The sequence below is a fragment of the Euprymna scolopes genome, chromosome 26 (genome assembly GCF_053919585.1).
Source record: "Euprymna scolopes isolate OS-2025 chromosome 26, ASM5391958v1, whole genome shotgun sequence".
In the NCBI taxonomy this organism is placed as follows: domain Eukaryota; kingdom Metazoa; phylum Mollusca; class Cephalopoda; order Sepiida; family Sepiolidae; genus Euprymna; species Euprymna scolopes.
Genome location: NC_136507.1, coordinates 21,669,547 through 21,687,018, shown reverse-complemented (window position 1 = coordinate 21,687,018; position 17,472 = coordinate 21,669,547). Strand labels below are relative to the sequence as shown.

The 17,472-nt window shown below is 37.2% G+C and overlaps 1 protein-coding gene across 4 annotated transcripts in view; it reads left to right on the top strand.

Moving 5' to 3' along the window:
• The window catches only part of LOC145247948 (uncharacterized), a 173,034-nt gene extending 163,344 nt beyond the window's left edge, over positions 1-9,690 (top strand). For all 4 annotated transcript variants that reach the window (XM_080109594.1, XM_080109592.1, XM_080109595.1 and 1 more), the window contains exon 2: positions 8,120-9,690. In XM_080109594.1, coding sequence (XP_079965720.1) covers positions 8,317-9,345 — 1,029 coding nt within the window. In that variant the 5' untranslated portion in view covers positions 8,120-8,316 and the 3' untranslated portion in view covers positions 9,346-9,690. The remainder of the gene's footprint in view (positions 1-8,119) is intronic.
• The last annotated feature ends 7,782 nt before the right edge of the window (positions 9,691-17,472 follow it).

The window sequence follows — 17,472 nt, the reverse complement described above, 5'->3', positions numbered from 1 at the left end:
TATTCTAGGTGAGATGCCCATCCCAGAACAGTTTCATTGTACTTCGTATTGTCTTGTCTAGTTTACGGCGTATCAAACCTTTTTTCTTTGTTTAATAAATGCTGATTTCAGATACGGCAGTGCTCAGACCAATAAAGTAGTAACTGTTTCCCTCCACCAGCGACGTGTGCACACTCGCTTATAAAATATACACGAACAGCTTCGTCGACATTCTCCTTTAGGCGATTGGACCTTCTGGGACTTCACAACAACAACACCAACAACAATATAATAATAAATAACTAAATAAATAAACCGCTAATTTGAAACTTGGTCAAAATCTGACTGAGAGTCGAGGACGTATTTACTTATTTTCTTCTATTCATGGGGGTTAGACGCAAGTCTAGCTGAAGTTTATTTTTCTTTTTTTTGAAGCCAAGGTACTAATAAAAGTGTGATCTTGAATAAGCTTGTGCAGTATTGTCCGTATTCCTCGGTTTGGACGCACCAAAATATTATCAATAAACTAACTCCTTCCTCAGAGAAAAGGTAAAGCCGGGGATGGAGTTCCTTCTAGAAATAACCAGAAATATACTCCAGCTCGACAGATGCATAGCTACCGTTGGGCAGTGTCGATGACGTAGCTTCAGCTGATACAAACAACGCGGCAGTTCAGTTTCAAAGGAAAGTGAAGCAGTTTAATTTTGACAAATTAAGTGACATTGCTAATGTCCCAATGATTCAAACGAGTTTAGTTAAACTGTAATCAGATTATGTGCATCTTGTCATAAAAGATAAAGCTGTAATAATTGTACGACGATCCTTTGTCTAATTTTGCCCTAGGTTATCTCTGTATGTGTATATATATTAGTTATTTCTTTGTGTTTGTATGTACGCGCCTCTGTGTGTGTGAGAGAGAGAGCAAGCAGAAAGAAGACCTAACCCGGATATCGTCTGAAAAGAGGCGGGGCACAATATCAGAGTTCCCACAACTAGTCTTTTCATCGTATATACGCGGCTCTTTCCCTAGGGCATTGGCGCAGGTAACTGAAAGGCGGTATTTATTTGCTTCCCCACTGAGCAACAGAGGCACAAGGCCGTTTTTTAATGTGCAGAGATTGAAGAAAGGGAGGACCAGCTCCCCGGGGAGCAGGGGAGCTGGACAGTGACAATTGGTATGAAGAGTTTCCCTACATTAACCAATAACTGATTGCTACAAGAGCAATGGTCTTATATGTGGGGTTGCCCCCACATATGGTCTTTGATTGTATTGCCCAAAGGCCAGAAAAGACCCCCGTGGGCCGGGGAGGTCCCATGTGCCAGACAGATAACTGAAAGGATACCATTGAATATGAACTCGGTATATTAGGGTTAACCTACAACCTTAGCAGTTACACCACTTCTACAACACTCTCTCACACACTCACACATACACACCTCGCACTGAAGGCAAGTGCAAAAGTACAAAGGAAAGCAACTGCCAAAGTACAAAAGAAGGCAACTGCCAAAGTACAAAAGAATGCAACTGCCAAAGTACAAAAGAATGCAACTGCCAAAGTACAAAGGAAGGCAACTGCCAAAGTACTAAGGAAGGCAACTGCACAAGTGCAAAGGAAGGCAACTGCCCAAGTGCAAAGGAAGGCAACTGCCCAAGTGCAAAGGAAGGCAACTGCCCAAGTGCAAAGGAAGGCAACTGCCCAAGTGCAAAGGAAGGCAACTGCCCAAGTGCAAAGGAAGGCAACTGCACAAGTGCAAAGGGAGGCAACTGCACAAGTGCAAAGGGAGGCAACTGCACAAGTGCAAAGGGAGGCAACTGCACAAGTACAAAGGGAGGCAACTGCACAAGTACAAAGGAAGGCAACTGCACAAGTACAAATGAAGGCAACTGCACAAGTACAAAGGGAGGCAACTGCCCAAGTACAAAGGGAGGCAACTGCCCAAGTACAAAGGGAGGCAACTGCCCAAGTACAAAGGGAGGCAACTGCCCAAGTACAAAGGGAGGCAACTGCCCAAGTGCAAAGGGAGGCAACTGCACAAGTGCAAATGAAGGCAACTGCACAAGTACAAATGAAGGCAACTGCACAAGTACAAAGGAAGGCAACTGCACAAGTACAAAGGAAGGCAACTGCACAAGTACAAAGGGAGGCAACTGCACAAGTGCAAAGGGAGGCAACTACACAAGTGCAAAGGGAGGCAACTGCACAAGTACAAAGGGAGGCAACTGCACAAGTACAAAGGAAGGCAACTGCACAAGTACAAATGAGGGCAACTGCACAAGTACAAAGGGAGGCAACTGCACAAGTGCAAAGGAAGGTTTTGCTTTCTATCGAATTGTGACCCATGGCCAAATGGATAAAAGCACTAACTGCCTACTAGACCAATGAGTTTCCATCTCAATTGGAGAGATTTTCTGCTCTAGCCACACAGAAGAACTGTGACACAGCAAAGCAGCCTATTTTTGAATGACTATATATCCGAGAATCGCTTAACCCTTTGGGTTCATTCAGGCGCTGCGTTATGCCATGCAACGTGTCTTTGCTAAGAATAGCATGGGCATGACCATCCGTCCCCTGGCTTCAGAGCTAATACAGCAACTGGTGTTGCCAAATGGTGACCCATTTTAGTACTAACCAGGCTCAACGTCGCTTAACCAGTGATCTAACAGGAACCGGTGTGTCGACGTGATTATGCCGTATATGTGACGTTATATATTGACCGATAAATATATACAGTATATTATATGTTTATATGCATGACATTCTAGTGTCTGTATGTATGTGAGAGAGAGAGAAGGGGCGGTGTGTTATGGGTGTCGTTTGAAACGAGAGGAGGAGAAAGAGACAGTAGGAATTAATTGGAATTAAATATCTGAAAACAAGTTGAAAGAAATCGATTGATATTATAATGGATATTATAATGGGTTTAATAATTTTCCACTGCATACTGCCCGTTTCTTTGTAATGGCGGACATACTCTCATTTTTGGTGAGAGTTTAGTGCTGAGGAGTGTGTGGGGATGGAGATGTCGAGATTGAAAGGATACGGGAGCGCGCGACGGAAAACGACATTCTCTAATATCGCTTTTACTCTTTAGCTACATATCATCATCATCGTCATCATCATCATCATTCATCTGTTTCTTTTCATTATTATTATTTACTCACTAGAAGTAGCCACACAAGCCGTCATCAAAGGTTGCTATTTGAGGACAACTTCTGGTATTCCCTGGAGTCTAAGTGACAACAAGCCTCCCCAGGCTTCCAGTACTCTCCACCTCTTTCGACAGCCTTTTCCATTAGAATTTGCGTTATCGCAACGGGCGCTTACCGTTTATTTCTCATTGGCGATGACCATTGGTCGTCACTGGGATATTGGATGGCAATAAGCCTCCCCAAGTAAATTTATTGTTATTAATATTATTATTATCATTATTATTATTAGTAGTAGTAGTAGTAGTAGTAATAGCAGTAGTACTCACTATAAATTTTCACACAGGTCATCATCAAAGATTTCTCTTTGAGAACAGCCCATAGTGTTTCCTGGGGTCTGAGTGACACCAAGTCTGCACAAACTTACAGTACTTATAACCTCTTTCAATAACCATTTGCAAATTAGTTTGCGTTACCGCAACAAGCGTTTACCATTGATTTCTCGTTGCCAGTGACCATTGGCCTTCACTGGAAATTGCGTTGCAACAGGCTTCCCCAATGTCCCAATCCTCTTCGTACTTTCCCAACGGAGGTCTGTTTAGTGCTTTCTTTCCTCGATTTTTCAATTTTCCTTGAACCTCCTCGACTATTTGGTGCGGTGCCAGTTGATGACGACACTTTGAGGGGGGGGGGTGAACAAATTATGCCGTTTCAGCTTTCTTGATTGCATATGTTTTTTGTGTGTGTGTGTTTTATATCTGTAGCTCTTATGTATTAGTCTTTGCATTCAATGGTTGTCCTTAATATTTCTCCCGTTTTCATTGTTGCTAAGATGTCTCCGTTCAGTCTCGAAAGACAACGAATACCTCCTGTGCGCGTGTGATTCTGAGGGAATCACACCTTTCCTGAATCGGTGCTGTTTGAGTCCAGTGGCAAGGAAAAGTCCAGGACGACTGGAAACAATGCCAAGATAAGCGGAGAGCACAAACAGCACCTGGAAGTCCCAAAGTGTCACCCATTTAGTACTGACCAGGTTCAATGTTGCTTAATTTTGGTGATCCAACCGTTGTTTCAACCGGAACCAGTGTGTTAGCGTGATTATGCCGCACTATTATTGCTATTTGTTGTATTTTCTCAGTCATCCCTCTGATTCCAATCTCACATTTTTCCAAGTTTTTCGGGTTTGTTTCCTACTGTTAATCATTATTATTATTTACTCACTAGAGGTAGTCACACAAGCCATCATTAAATATTTATCTTTGAGAACAACTTCTGGTGTTTTCTGGAATCTGAGTGACAATAAGCCTGCCCAGATTTCCAGTACCCTCCACCTTTTTCGATAACCATCCAGATGAATTTGCGTTATCGCAACAGCCGCTTACCATTGATTCCTCATTGGGAGCACTCATTGGTTTTCACTGAAATTTGGGTGGCGAAAGCTCTTTGTACTTATCCAGCGGAGGTCTGGTTGGTGCTCTCGCTGTGCTCGGTCTTTCCATCCTCCTTGACCTTTACTTATTTGGGGTGGTGCCTGTTTATAGCGACACATGGGTGGGGAAAAATGAGGCGGAAGGCAGAGGCGCAGGGGAGTTAATTTACAATTATACAGTTTCAGTTGTCATGATTCCGTGACGTATTCCTTGACCTAAGTTTTATGTTTGTAGCAGTTTCTGTACTTCCGGTTTGTGACTGTAGCTCATGCGTGTTAGTCTCTACCTTCATTATCGGTCCCGCGACAAAAGAAGCGTGGACCTGTGAATTCACCTTTGTCCGTTCGTCCGTTCGGCTGTCCGCACTTTTCTAAATAACTACGCTTTGGAATTTTTTCTTTTAAATTTTGCACAAACATTAAACATGATATGAGTAAAAAAAAGTAACAAAACGAATTTTCTGCGAAAACTCCGGTTGCCCCCCCCCTCCTAGAGGTTCCTTTCTATTTTGGGGAGTATTATACCATATTTGACCCAAATTTTCTGTGTATGTCTATTTAGCAGTTTTGCATGGTACTGAACTCAAATTTAAATAGGAACTTTTGGGGCTAGATGGGGGCAAATGATGGACTTAGTCATTTTTTTTTTTTTTTTTTGCATGGTGCAGAACTCAAATTTAAATATATTAAAGCCTTGGGACTAAATGGAGGGGGACAAATGATGGACTAGTGGTTTCTTTTTTTGCATGCTGGTGCAGAACTCAAATTTATATATGTTAAGGCCTAAAACTGCACCGTTTGTTCATTTTTACCAAGATTTGACGTCCCTTGGGGACTTTCGGGGCTAAATGGAGAGGGAGGAGCAATGCTGAACTTAGTCATTTTTATGCCTCGTTCACTGTGTGCACTCACGGGGGACCATGCATGCTTCACTTGTTATTATTGTTGTATCATTTTTATTATTATTACTACTAGTAGTAGTAGTAGTAGTAGTACTAGTAGAATTCGAATAATCCCATTGTTCCTTCGTGTTTTTGTTCTTCTTCATCTTCTTTTTCTTCTTCTACTATTACTAATACTATTTAAGTTTTCCGTTATTATTATTATTATTATTATTATTATTATTATTATTATTATTATTATTATTATTATTATTATTCCCTTTCCTTTTTCTTTCTTCCTCACACCCATCTTCTTTTGTTTTCTTTTTTCTTTTTGTTCATTCATCTTTTATTTTTCTCTTTTTTATATTAGGTTTTCCACTTTCTTTTAATGTTTCTATCTTCTTCTTCTTCTTCTTCTTCTTCATTCTTTCTCTTCCTCCTCTTCTTCAACAATGCAATTTATTAGTTTGTCACACTCTCATCTGTTTCCCAGGTCACCGCATAGCATAAACAGTTGACTCATTGCGGAAATAAATCAATCCACACACTTCCGGAACTGAACGCGTTGGTCACGTGACACTGACAACGTTTAACCGTGATCATTCCGAACGCAGCTGTCGCCATTTCTCTATAATTTCCTAACGTAGACATAACACAGATAGCTTAGCTTATAACTGCGACGTACCAACAGTGTATTTTTATTTACTAGCAAGAATCTCATTTTATTATCTTTACGGTCTTATGGCTTGGATCCATATGTAGTGCCTGATTAGAGCCAAAACGCGCGTAATGTCGGTATTTCCTTCTATTTTTTATCAACAGATTCTACTGTTAAATATTCAATCCGTGTGTACCGAGAAATCATTTTATCAAAAGCCGCGCATCTAGTGACAATGCGCGAGACACAATATAAAATAATTCTGTAATATACCAACAGTTCATTGAAAAAAATTATAAACCTTACATCAAATAAGCAACACACTTGTTCAATAGGCAACAAAAAAAAAAAAAATCAGACTTAAATGTATGATATTTAATAGGTCATTTTCGGTAGGTGTAATCAAGTCGATTAAAAGTCAGGTCAATTCAGTGAAATGACACAGCCGAATAAAACGCCCTTTAGGTGTGGCTACAGTGGCTATGCCCTACCAAGGGGGTGTTTTAGGTTGTCACAAATGGTTATATAATATCAACGAAAATAATCAAGTCGTCGAATTCCTGTGTGCGTACGCCCCCCCCCCCACAACCAACCATCCATAACCGTCACCAGCAATAAAGATGTTATATTTTCGAATATCAACGTGTTGTTATTCTTTTGGACACAATTAAAATACAATACTTTCCCGGCCTTTGAAATATTTAGCCGTTTTCCAGAGCCATCCTCTTTCATTTGGTTAGATGAAATGATGGTCTTGGGTTCGCAGGCTCTTATATACACTGGTCTAGCCAAAACCACTATGAATAATTTCCCACACTCGTTATCTCTGCCTAAACCTAAATGTAGATTCCATGAATACAGCTTCTCTCTTAGAACTGCACGCCAGTGGGACACTCCGATTGCTTGCTTACCAGCTGACTACAATCTGATTATCTTCAAGTCGAACGTAAACAAATTCTTGATGAACCGTCCCCCTAAATAATCCAATTTACAAAATTCCCACTACTTATGTTTACTACGCTACAATCACATTGAATAATGTAAACCCATTAACCCTTTTCCTCGAGTGGCCTCCGGGGCTTGATATGTGATAATTCCGATCGGATGCGGTTGACTAAAGTTTTAGCAGACTACAAACACACACACACACACACACACACACACACACACACACACTAGCACACAGACATATTTCCTTTATTAATAGACTAGCATGGATACCCGGAGTTGTCCGGGTAAACAATAAGTTCGGTTTGGACACAGCTGCTATACTAAAGATATCGAGCAACCCCCAGAAAAAAACCGAAGAAGTAGGGACTAACTTCCCCACCAGATATTTCGGCAGCCCGTATGCTGGACCCCTCTTCCCCTAAAAAATAAATGAATTAAAACAACTTTTCTTTCAATCAAAAATAGCAGCAAGGGTCCGTGTGACTGCAAAAAAAAAAATAAATAATAAATAGCCGCGATAGGCAGGCTCAAACCTGAAACGCAAAAGAAGGAAGAAGGGCAACGACTTATGATGCCCTGATACTAAACAACAAGGTTTTTAAACATATATTCAGTTTGCTAGGCGTCCGTGACTTGAGAAAATCTCGATGCAATATGTGACACCACCCCCTTGCAACAAAAGGGTCCAGTTTACCACGACTCAATTAATTTTTATTTCTAATTTTCATATTTTGCGTCCGAGGGATCGCTCTTTTAGATAGTATTAGTTTTAACCAAGTCCAATGTGGCCGAAGAAAGTTTTTCGCCGACAAACAAACACACAAACAAACCGACGTTTTAGATTTATATAGTAGATGTTTAATTTAACTTTGTAATCCATTATTGTCAGTTGACTTTAAATAAATACATTTATTTTAAATTGTCTACATTGTTTTGGGGGTTCTATCGTTTTCAAATTTTAATATTACGCAATGCTTTTTACACTTGTTTTTCATATATAGTTATATTTTTTTCACTTTGTAGCTTACAATTGTTTTAACGGTATCTCTTTTTTCCTCTATCTTTTTTAGATTCCGGCTTGTATTCGCGAAGAAGGAAGCACCTTTTCCTAAAGAGTTAGCAGTAACGTTTACGTTTCTCCAGCCTCTGACGAACCAACTCTACAAAAAATCAGACGTCTTCTTAACCAACGGCCTTCACCATGATGACCCCAGTGCCTTGTCCCGTGACAGCCGCCTAAGTCGCCCGGCTGAGCGCCTGCCCCACAATGGACAGTGCTCACCTCTACATGATTAAGGAAGAATCACCCGACAGACAACACGAAAGCCGCCTTCTCGCAGCTGCCGCCGCCGTTAAACACCAGCAAAGACTCAACGCCGCCACCAACGAACAACCAGTTTACTGCTCCACCGACAAGATCTTAAAGGGCCACCCTCAATTAAAACCGCCAGTCGACCCGGTCAAAGACGGTATTCGCCGTATCACAGAAAAGTATGACTCGTTAGGCAAAATGCTCTCTCAGTGCGAAAACAATACTAAAAACAGTCTCAAGAAACCAGCCATGTCGGACGCATCCTCAGATATATCAGACATACCACCGTCGACGGCGAGTACGTCCAGTACCTGTGCATCGGAAGCCCTATCCGAACATGACCTGCTTCAGGTGGAGATGTTCTACAAAAGCCACAAAACAGAGGTGTTCGTATGCCAGTGTCAGGCGAACCTTTACTTTGGTTCGGTACGACAGTCAGCCGAGTGTGACCAATGGGATTATGCTATGATGGGTATCCCACTCCTAGTCCTCGACACCGGAGAACATCAAAGAAAGCGCAGGTTGCACTTTATCCTTGCAGAGAAAGGCACTGGCTTTGTCATGTGGCGGGATGTTATCGACCACTTGACCAAATACAGTGCACCTAGTTCTAGCTTCCACACGCTACACATCTCGATCGACCACACCAAACTAGCCGGGCTCAGTTTCGACGACACTGAGGCGGCCACACAGTTCCTCGAAGTGCTGCGACAGTTGACATCCGACCCGAACGACGACATCCTCAATCTGAGTCGGTCGAAGAAAAACAAAAAGAAAGAACAGAAACCAAAGTTGAAAAAATTCAAACCACCGAAGAAAACGGACATCTCGCAGCCGTGCTGTTTCGTTCACGTCACGAAGTTAGAACGGACGGAAAGCGGCGGTGCCGTGGTTTGCCCGTTCAAGACGACAGGGTCGAGTGAACTAAATCGATCGAGCAGTTCGGAACTGTCGGAAGATTCGAGCACCGAGCAATTTAAATGATAAAAAAATAATACACACATACATTTAACATCTCGAACTGCGTTTTATGTGTGTGTCCGTTATAAACACGTACAGTCATTACGAAAAGACATAGGACTACAAAACATCATATTTACTCGTTCTGATACTCCTTGTATACAAGATAACATACAGGCAAAGTTTAACTTCGGTTCAGGCGAAAAAAGCACATGACAAAAAAGGAGTCAATTTCCTCAATACGGCTTTAAATTATTCGTATTATTTTCATTCTTCGGACTATTGTTCTCATTTTGAATGTCATTTACACAGTAGCCCCTTGTACTTTAGTAAACAAAAAAAATAAAAAGAAAAAAAGTAAAAGAAAAAGACGAAAAGGAGAAATATAAGAATAACGACAATATTACACATAATATCAATAATAATAGCACATAATATTACAATATTACACATAATAGCATATTACAAAATTGCACATAATAGCATATTACAAAATTGCACATAATAGCATATTGCAATATTACACATAATAGCATATTACAATATTGCCATAATAGCATATTACAATATTGCACATAATAGCATATTACAATATTGCACATAACAGCATATTGCAATATTGCACATAACAGCATATTGCAATATTGCACATAACAGCATATTGCAATATTACACATAATATCAATAATAATAGCACATAATATTACAAAATTGCACATAACAGCATATTGCAATATTACACATAATAGCATATTACAAAATTTCACATAATAGTAATAATAATAGCAATAAATAGCAATAAAAATAGTACTAAATTTAGTAATAATAGTAATAGCAATATTAAGATTAGCAATAATAATAATGATTTTAATAATAACAACAACAATATGTAAAACATTAAATACTCACAACTTTAAATGAATTAGCGAACTCGAATCTGCACTTAATTTATTATTTTTTAAATAGCATTTCTTTATTCCTATATATATATATATATATATATATATATATATATATATATATATATATATATATATATATACTCGGGTTTTTTATATTCAAAAGTAATGAACTAATGAATTCAACGAGGTTGTTAGATAGTGCTCAATAAAAAGAGCTGATAATACTTGTTTATTGTTATATAAACATGCTCACATCCCGCTGCTACAAATAGCCACTTGTTTCAATCAAACAACAGATATCATCAGGCAGCGACTTGACTATTCAAAAGTTCAATGAATAAACTTTATTTATTGGGTTATTCATTGAACTTTTGAATAGTCAAGTGGCTGATGATATCTGTTGTTTGATTGAAACAAGTGGCTATTTGTAGCAGCGGGATGTGAGCATGTTTATATAACAATAAACAAGTATATATATATATATATATATATATATATATATATATATATATATATATATATATATTTATTCTACGTTAATATTTTCAAAAGTTGAACCAACCAATGAATTTTTGCGAGGGATAATAAAAGAGTATTCAATACCGAAGAAGGTCAAGATGTATTTTTACTTAATATATATATGTCACTACATAAGTATTTTTTTTTTACATAAAAATTAATATGTCGCTACATATTCATGAGAATATTTCGGCCAGCCGGTTACAAGTAACAAGACACCTGTTTAGGTGATACTGCTTATAAAAAAAGTAAAGTTACTATTTTTGTATAAGCAGTATAGTCTGAAGCGGTCCTTTGTTACTTATAACTGGCTGACTGAAACATGCTCATAGTTGTTTAGCGACATATACATATTCATGTAAAACAAATAAAGAAGTGTGTATATATATATAATTATATATAATAATAATTATATATATATATATATAATTATATATTATAAGATTATAATACATATTGCGAAATTTTATGAAAATATTTTTATACTTATTGGAAAGACGTTAATTTGATCATCATATTAAAAGAATGGAATAGTTTCCCTTTTCGGTGTGTTTTTCTTTTCGCCTGGCCCTTATTTAGGCATTGCCGATAACTGACCAACGCTTACAATAGAAATGGAAATAACTCTCAAATTGTAATAGTTGTGTTCTTTTGTTTGGAGGGTTGTTAGGATAGTTTGGTCTGTATATGTAGGAGAGACTTGTATATATTTACGCATTCGGCTGAGAGCGCAGCGAGCACTGTTCATGACATTATTGTCTTGCAAGTCATACTGCAAAAATTAAACTCAGTAAAACAAAAACAAAAAAAAACTGAAAAGAATTCCCGATTCCGAACTTAAAAATCGGTAACAAAGAAAGCGAAGGTCAACTTAAAAATCGTCAAAATCGGTGCTCAGTAGATTGCTGTCATTTGTTTTAGACAAACGGATTTTAATTATAATCTTGATGGCTCTGAACACACCCACCCACACACACACGTGTATATATATATATATACACACACACACACACACACACACACGCAAGTTTTTCAAAAGTTGTATATTTTTACATTTTAATACCATTGAATTTTTTTTTTCTGATAACAACACTGGTTATATACGATGGACAATATTATTTACTATAATAATTATTAAATACAAACAGACACTAGTGTTTCATCCTTTACGGAATCATCAGTGCAAGGAGTCACGATTACCACCAGTCGATAGATACGAACCTGGTGACAGAAGCCACCCTTGGCTTCATTAGCAAGTACCCAACTAACTTGCACAAATTATATATAGAGATAGAGATATGTGTACATGTATAAATATATATATATATATATATATATATATATATATATATATATATATATATATATATATATATATATATAATATATTATATAAACGCACACATATGTGCTATCTATTTGACACATATTTCAACCATTGGCTCACGAATAATAGTATCACATTTTCCAAAAAATTTCTGACGATTTCCCCCAGCAAATGATTGTACCCAATTAATTGTTTTCCATTTTTTCTCTAATACATCGTTTGTGCTACCTTATTAGGCTGTGTGAAGAGTTAGGCTTCCTGGCCTAAAATGCACCAAACATAGTGGTTTTTCTATTTGCTAATCATGTTCAGAGAAGTAACCCCCCCCCCAAAAAAAAACCCATGTTTCTCTACTGAACAATAAAACTAAACCTCCGCAATAAATGTTTGAAAACAAATAACTTAAAACATGAAAACATTTGCCAAAACAATTGAATAATATTGATATGGCGTAAAACAACAAAATAAAACTAATGATCAGTAATGAATATTTAAGATATAAAAAAACTTGAAGGATAAAACGCTTTCCCAAAAATTACCGGACTTAGCATTAAATAGCTCGAAATGCCTTCATTATGCCGTAAAAAAAAACAACTAAACCAAACTTCATCTCATGAGGAAGTCTACGATGAAAAACGCAGGACGCACCATTTTGCCATAATAAATGAATTTTCTAACACGTTCCTAGCGGTAAAGTTGCAAGAAACTGACGCAGTAAAAGATGACGTGAAACAAGATGGCGTAAACTAAGATGGCGTCAAAAATAAAATGCTGCAGTAATTCAGTAAAACAGATATTTATTTATCAAAACTACAGTTTTATTGTTATTAAAATTGCAAAATAAATGATAACTTTTGAAGACCCAGTACACGTACACGCACACACAAACACAAAGACACACATATGTTTATATGCTAGCTATATGTATATACATATATAGCTAGCTATATACATACATATATATATATATATATATATAAAATCCACACACACACATATAATACATTTATAATATAAACGCATATATAATGAATATATATTTGCATATAGATTTATATATTTATATGCATATATATGTATATACATATGTATTAATAAAAGAACGAAACCCCCTTGTTCAGACTGGAAAAGAACCGCCTTAAAATCTATAACTATTTTTCAGACACTTAATATATTTTCGTACGACATCTGAGAATAAAACCACGTTTTGTTTTAAACAAGAAACTGGCACGGATCGAATTAAATAATATTAATCAACCTGAAAGAAAATTAAAGTATAAATTCTACCTTATCGAAGGTGGTCAGCTTGAAAAACAAACGAAAGGAAAAGAAAATAATGGTGTATAACAAAAACGTCTGGAAACAAGCTCACCATTCAAAGACTCTACCATATTGGATACACAATTTCCCCTATATGTGCACTTTAGCGTATACATGTATATATCTATATATACGTATGTATGCATATGTATACATGTGTGAGTATATATATATATATGTGTGTGTGTATATATACATATGTGCGTGTATATTTATGTACATATTTTGTGTATGTCGGCAAAAATGTTTATTTAAAGAAACTTTGATAAAGAAAAAAGACAATTCCTAAGTAACGGATATTTCTGAGATTTCAGAAGAGAAAACGTCTGAGATAACGAATAAATATAAATAAAATTTAAAAAAAAAACCTGTAACATGTGTTATTTTTTTATTTTCTGAACTACCAAGTTGCATGAGTTGAAAAAAAAATGGGTAATTATCCAGAACCTGACACTAACATCGCGTCGGCATATTCCGGCATGTTTAAGTAAGCCGATGTGAAGACGACTAGCGAGGATAAAGTTAAAACGCCAGGCACAAAACTGTGGTTAAAAAATAGTTACCGTAAATGTAATAATACAAAAGAAAGTGTTTTTTTTCCAGAAATGTATGCATTTAGTTCAAGAAAAGTTTTCAAAGAAGTTCTTTTTTTTTACAATAGATACCGAAATAATTGTAAAATTTTTTTCAGTTTCAATAAAAGTAATTTTGACGTTTCTAAATTATTTAAGATGAGGATTGGTTATTCGTATTATTTGGATTCATTGAACTACTGTTCTCATCTTGAGTGTGATTTTCACAACATTTCGGTCGATGTAACCTCCGACCTTCTTCAGGTGCGGCTTGTCGAACTCGGGAATTTTGACGGAATTTCGAGCGGAAACCTTTATTTACTTCACGGGTTTAGCGTGCTCTTGTTCCGTCAGCCATGACTGAATAGAGGTGCTAAGTAATTCGCAATCGTATTTTTAAATAAAGGATTCCGTTCGGAATTTCTATCCAAGTTCCCGAGTTCGACAGAAACATTCCCGAGTTTGATAAGATACACCGGAAGACGGTCGGGGGGTTACACTGACCGAAACGTTGTGAAACTCACCCTCAAGATGAGAACAGAAGTCCGATGAATCCAAATAATACGGAAAGTAATTTTGTGAAGAAAAGTAGATAAAACATTATTTTTAAGTTTCAGATAAAGTAATCGAAGAATAATTGATCAACGGATAAGAAGTCAAATAAGCCTAGAATAAAGCAGTTTCTTGTTTATGCATGAGCAAAATACGATCGGTGCTAAAGTATTAATGGACGCAAATCTTAGAAGAACCTGTAATTGTGAATCTGGAGAAAGCCTTTGACGAAGAGCCAAGAGAAGTTGTCTGGTGAACTTTGCATTATCTCTCTCTCTTTTTTTTTTAATCTTATCAGTTTGTTGAAGCTGTGAATGGTGCATCCTACCAAATGCCAAACATTCACCCGCCAACTCCTATATGCCAACCGAGAGACCTCTTTAAGATTCTAATTGCCCCCTCCTGTGCGATTATTTCGATCTATCTTGCACTTGGCTCACCTGATATATTTACTAGATAGATTTTGGAATTCTTTTACATGAGTCCAGTTGATCCGATAGAAACTGGAATTATAGAGATTTCTTAAGATTTCAAAATTCTTTTCATGTCATATATAAAACCTTGATAATTTGTTATCTTTTTCCTCTAAGCTCATCACTGGAGACACTAACTTCTACTAAGGTTGCTTCTTTCTCCATCTTGTCACATACGACTATATCAGGTTTTATACCTCCGTTTTCTAAGTACGTAACTGAGAATTGTATAGTCATCGTTGATGGTGTATGACTTATTACCAACTGTTGTTGCTGGTAAACATGTTCAAAGGATTTGCTGTTACATTCGCTATTTAATTTTACAGATCGTTCAGTGGATGTATTTACGTATTTCATAGTTTCGTGTCATCTAGTAGTTGTCACTCAGCAGAACCTTACAGCTGAATCTCAGGTGCCCCTCCCACTCCCTACTTCTGTGTGGCAGAACATACACTTGTCATTGTTGAGAAAAAAACTTAGCATTTTTAAAAAGCATTAGGTATCAAACCTTGATCTTAAGCGGCCATTATAATTCTCTCCTGATCATAATGGACCGATTCTATTTTCAGGCAGTCTATAGAACGTGATTATCTATATAGTTCTGGGTGAGTTCACCCAGAAAATACTTAGTATGCAGCTTGTTAGCCCATTTTTCCATTTTTTTTTTTTTTTTTTTTTTTTTTTTTTTTTGCAATGAAAGTTCTTGGTGTATTGTTTACGTTACTTTTAGGCGATCACCGTAGCGAACTTTTTTTTGCTGATTCAGTCTTGATGAAGTTTATTCAAACAATGCACGTAAACGACCAAACGCTTGTTGGAAGTAACAACACGTTTAGTGACAACGTTACCATAAAAGTGACAACGTTACCATAAAAGTGACAACGTTACCATAAGTTCTAAACTGAGTTCATTACTTTTCATTTACCTCTTAGTGGCATTATATACGGATTTTCTGTCTGCTGACGATTTAGTACGCGTCTATGAAACAATGGAAGACTTACTTGTAAAGTACGAGATCTTGAGGAGTGCAATAAAAAATAAATGTCTAATAATAAATGATACCAAGACCAACGTATGTTCAGTGGTTGTTGTTAGAAACGTATGAAATGCTTCAGACCGCATTTGGACCATCTTGCATTGATCGCGCATCAGTTTTTTGACTGGCATAAAAGATTTTAGGAAAATGAGGGGTCTGTGAGGGATAACAAGAGGGATGGGAGGCGTAAGAAAGTCTGAACACCAGAGTTGATTGGCCAAATAAAGAATTTCATGGATAGGGACCGTCGTGCGTCTATAGAGACAATAAATACAGGGTTTGATGTCAGTGTAGGATGAACGTTCGGGGAAAGAGTCAGGTGCAATTCATTTTTTGTGGTGTCTGTAAGCATTAGATTCACAAACGATACTGTAGAATTACTGATAGGGTTATTAGTTAAAGTAGGAGTATGCCAGGGTTCTGCACTAAGTTTGTTGCTTTTCATTTCTGTCTTTACGCATTGTTTAGAGGGTTCCGAATGGGTTATCCGGAAGAGATGATGTATACTGATGATTTAAAACTCACTTGTGAAGCAATGGAAGATCTACTTGTTAAGTTCAAGACTTGGGGGAATGTTATGGGAAGTAAAGCCCAGAGAGCAAATGTTTTTAAAACCGAAATGATAATCAGTTAGTGTTGCAATCCAAAGTTCCTATCAAATAATCTAGTTTTAATTTATTTTCCCATCATTAAACTAGCAGCTATCGAAAAGATGTAGCAAAAAAAAAGGATAACCGAAATATATAGCGGTTTATAGTACACGTTTTTATACTCATAAATATACAAGAGATATGTATATACGAGATGAATTCAATAAGTTTCCAGATATTTTTCGTGTGCACACTTTTATTGATATTACAAACATGAAAATATAGTCCCCTTCGAAGTAATCTCCCCTGGCTGCAATACACTTGCTGTACCGTTCCAACAACTTCTGGAATGCCCGATGGAAATCCTCTCGGGTGAGCGTAATCAATGACCCTCGTCACTGTTTCTTTCAATTATCTCATGACGACAGCCTCTAAGGTTTCCTTGAGCTTAGGGAATAACTAAAAGTCATAGGGAGAAAGGTTCGGGATATAGAGAGTTCGAGGAACTATCTTGATGATTGTCTTGGTCAAATAGTCTGTGATAAAGATGAAATATCCTTCGAGCAAACTTGGCGCCAAATTTCCGCATCTTCAATTCTTTATTTATCCAATCAACTCTGGTGTTCTGACTCCCACACTCCTCCCACGCCTCTCATCATCCCCCACAGACTACCCACCTTCCTTAAATGTTTTTTGCTACTCAACAAACTGAGGCTCGAATCATGATTCAGGATGGTCCAAAAGCAACCTTAAGCATTCTATACGTTCCTGTAGCATTTTGCCAAGTTTAAAACAGAATTTGATTGCATATAGCTGTTCTAAAGTGTCCTGACGTTTAAATTGCATTTTTAAAATTAACG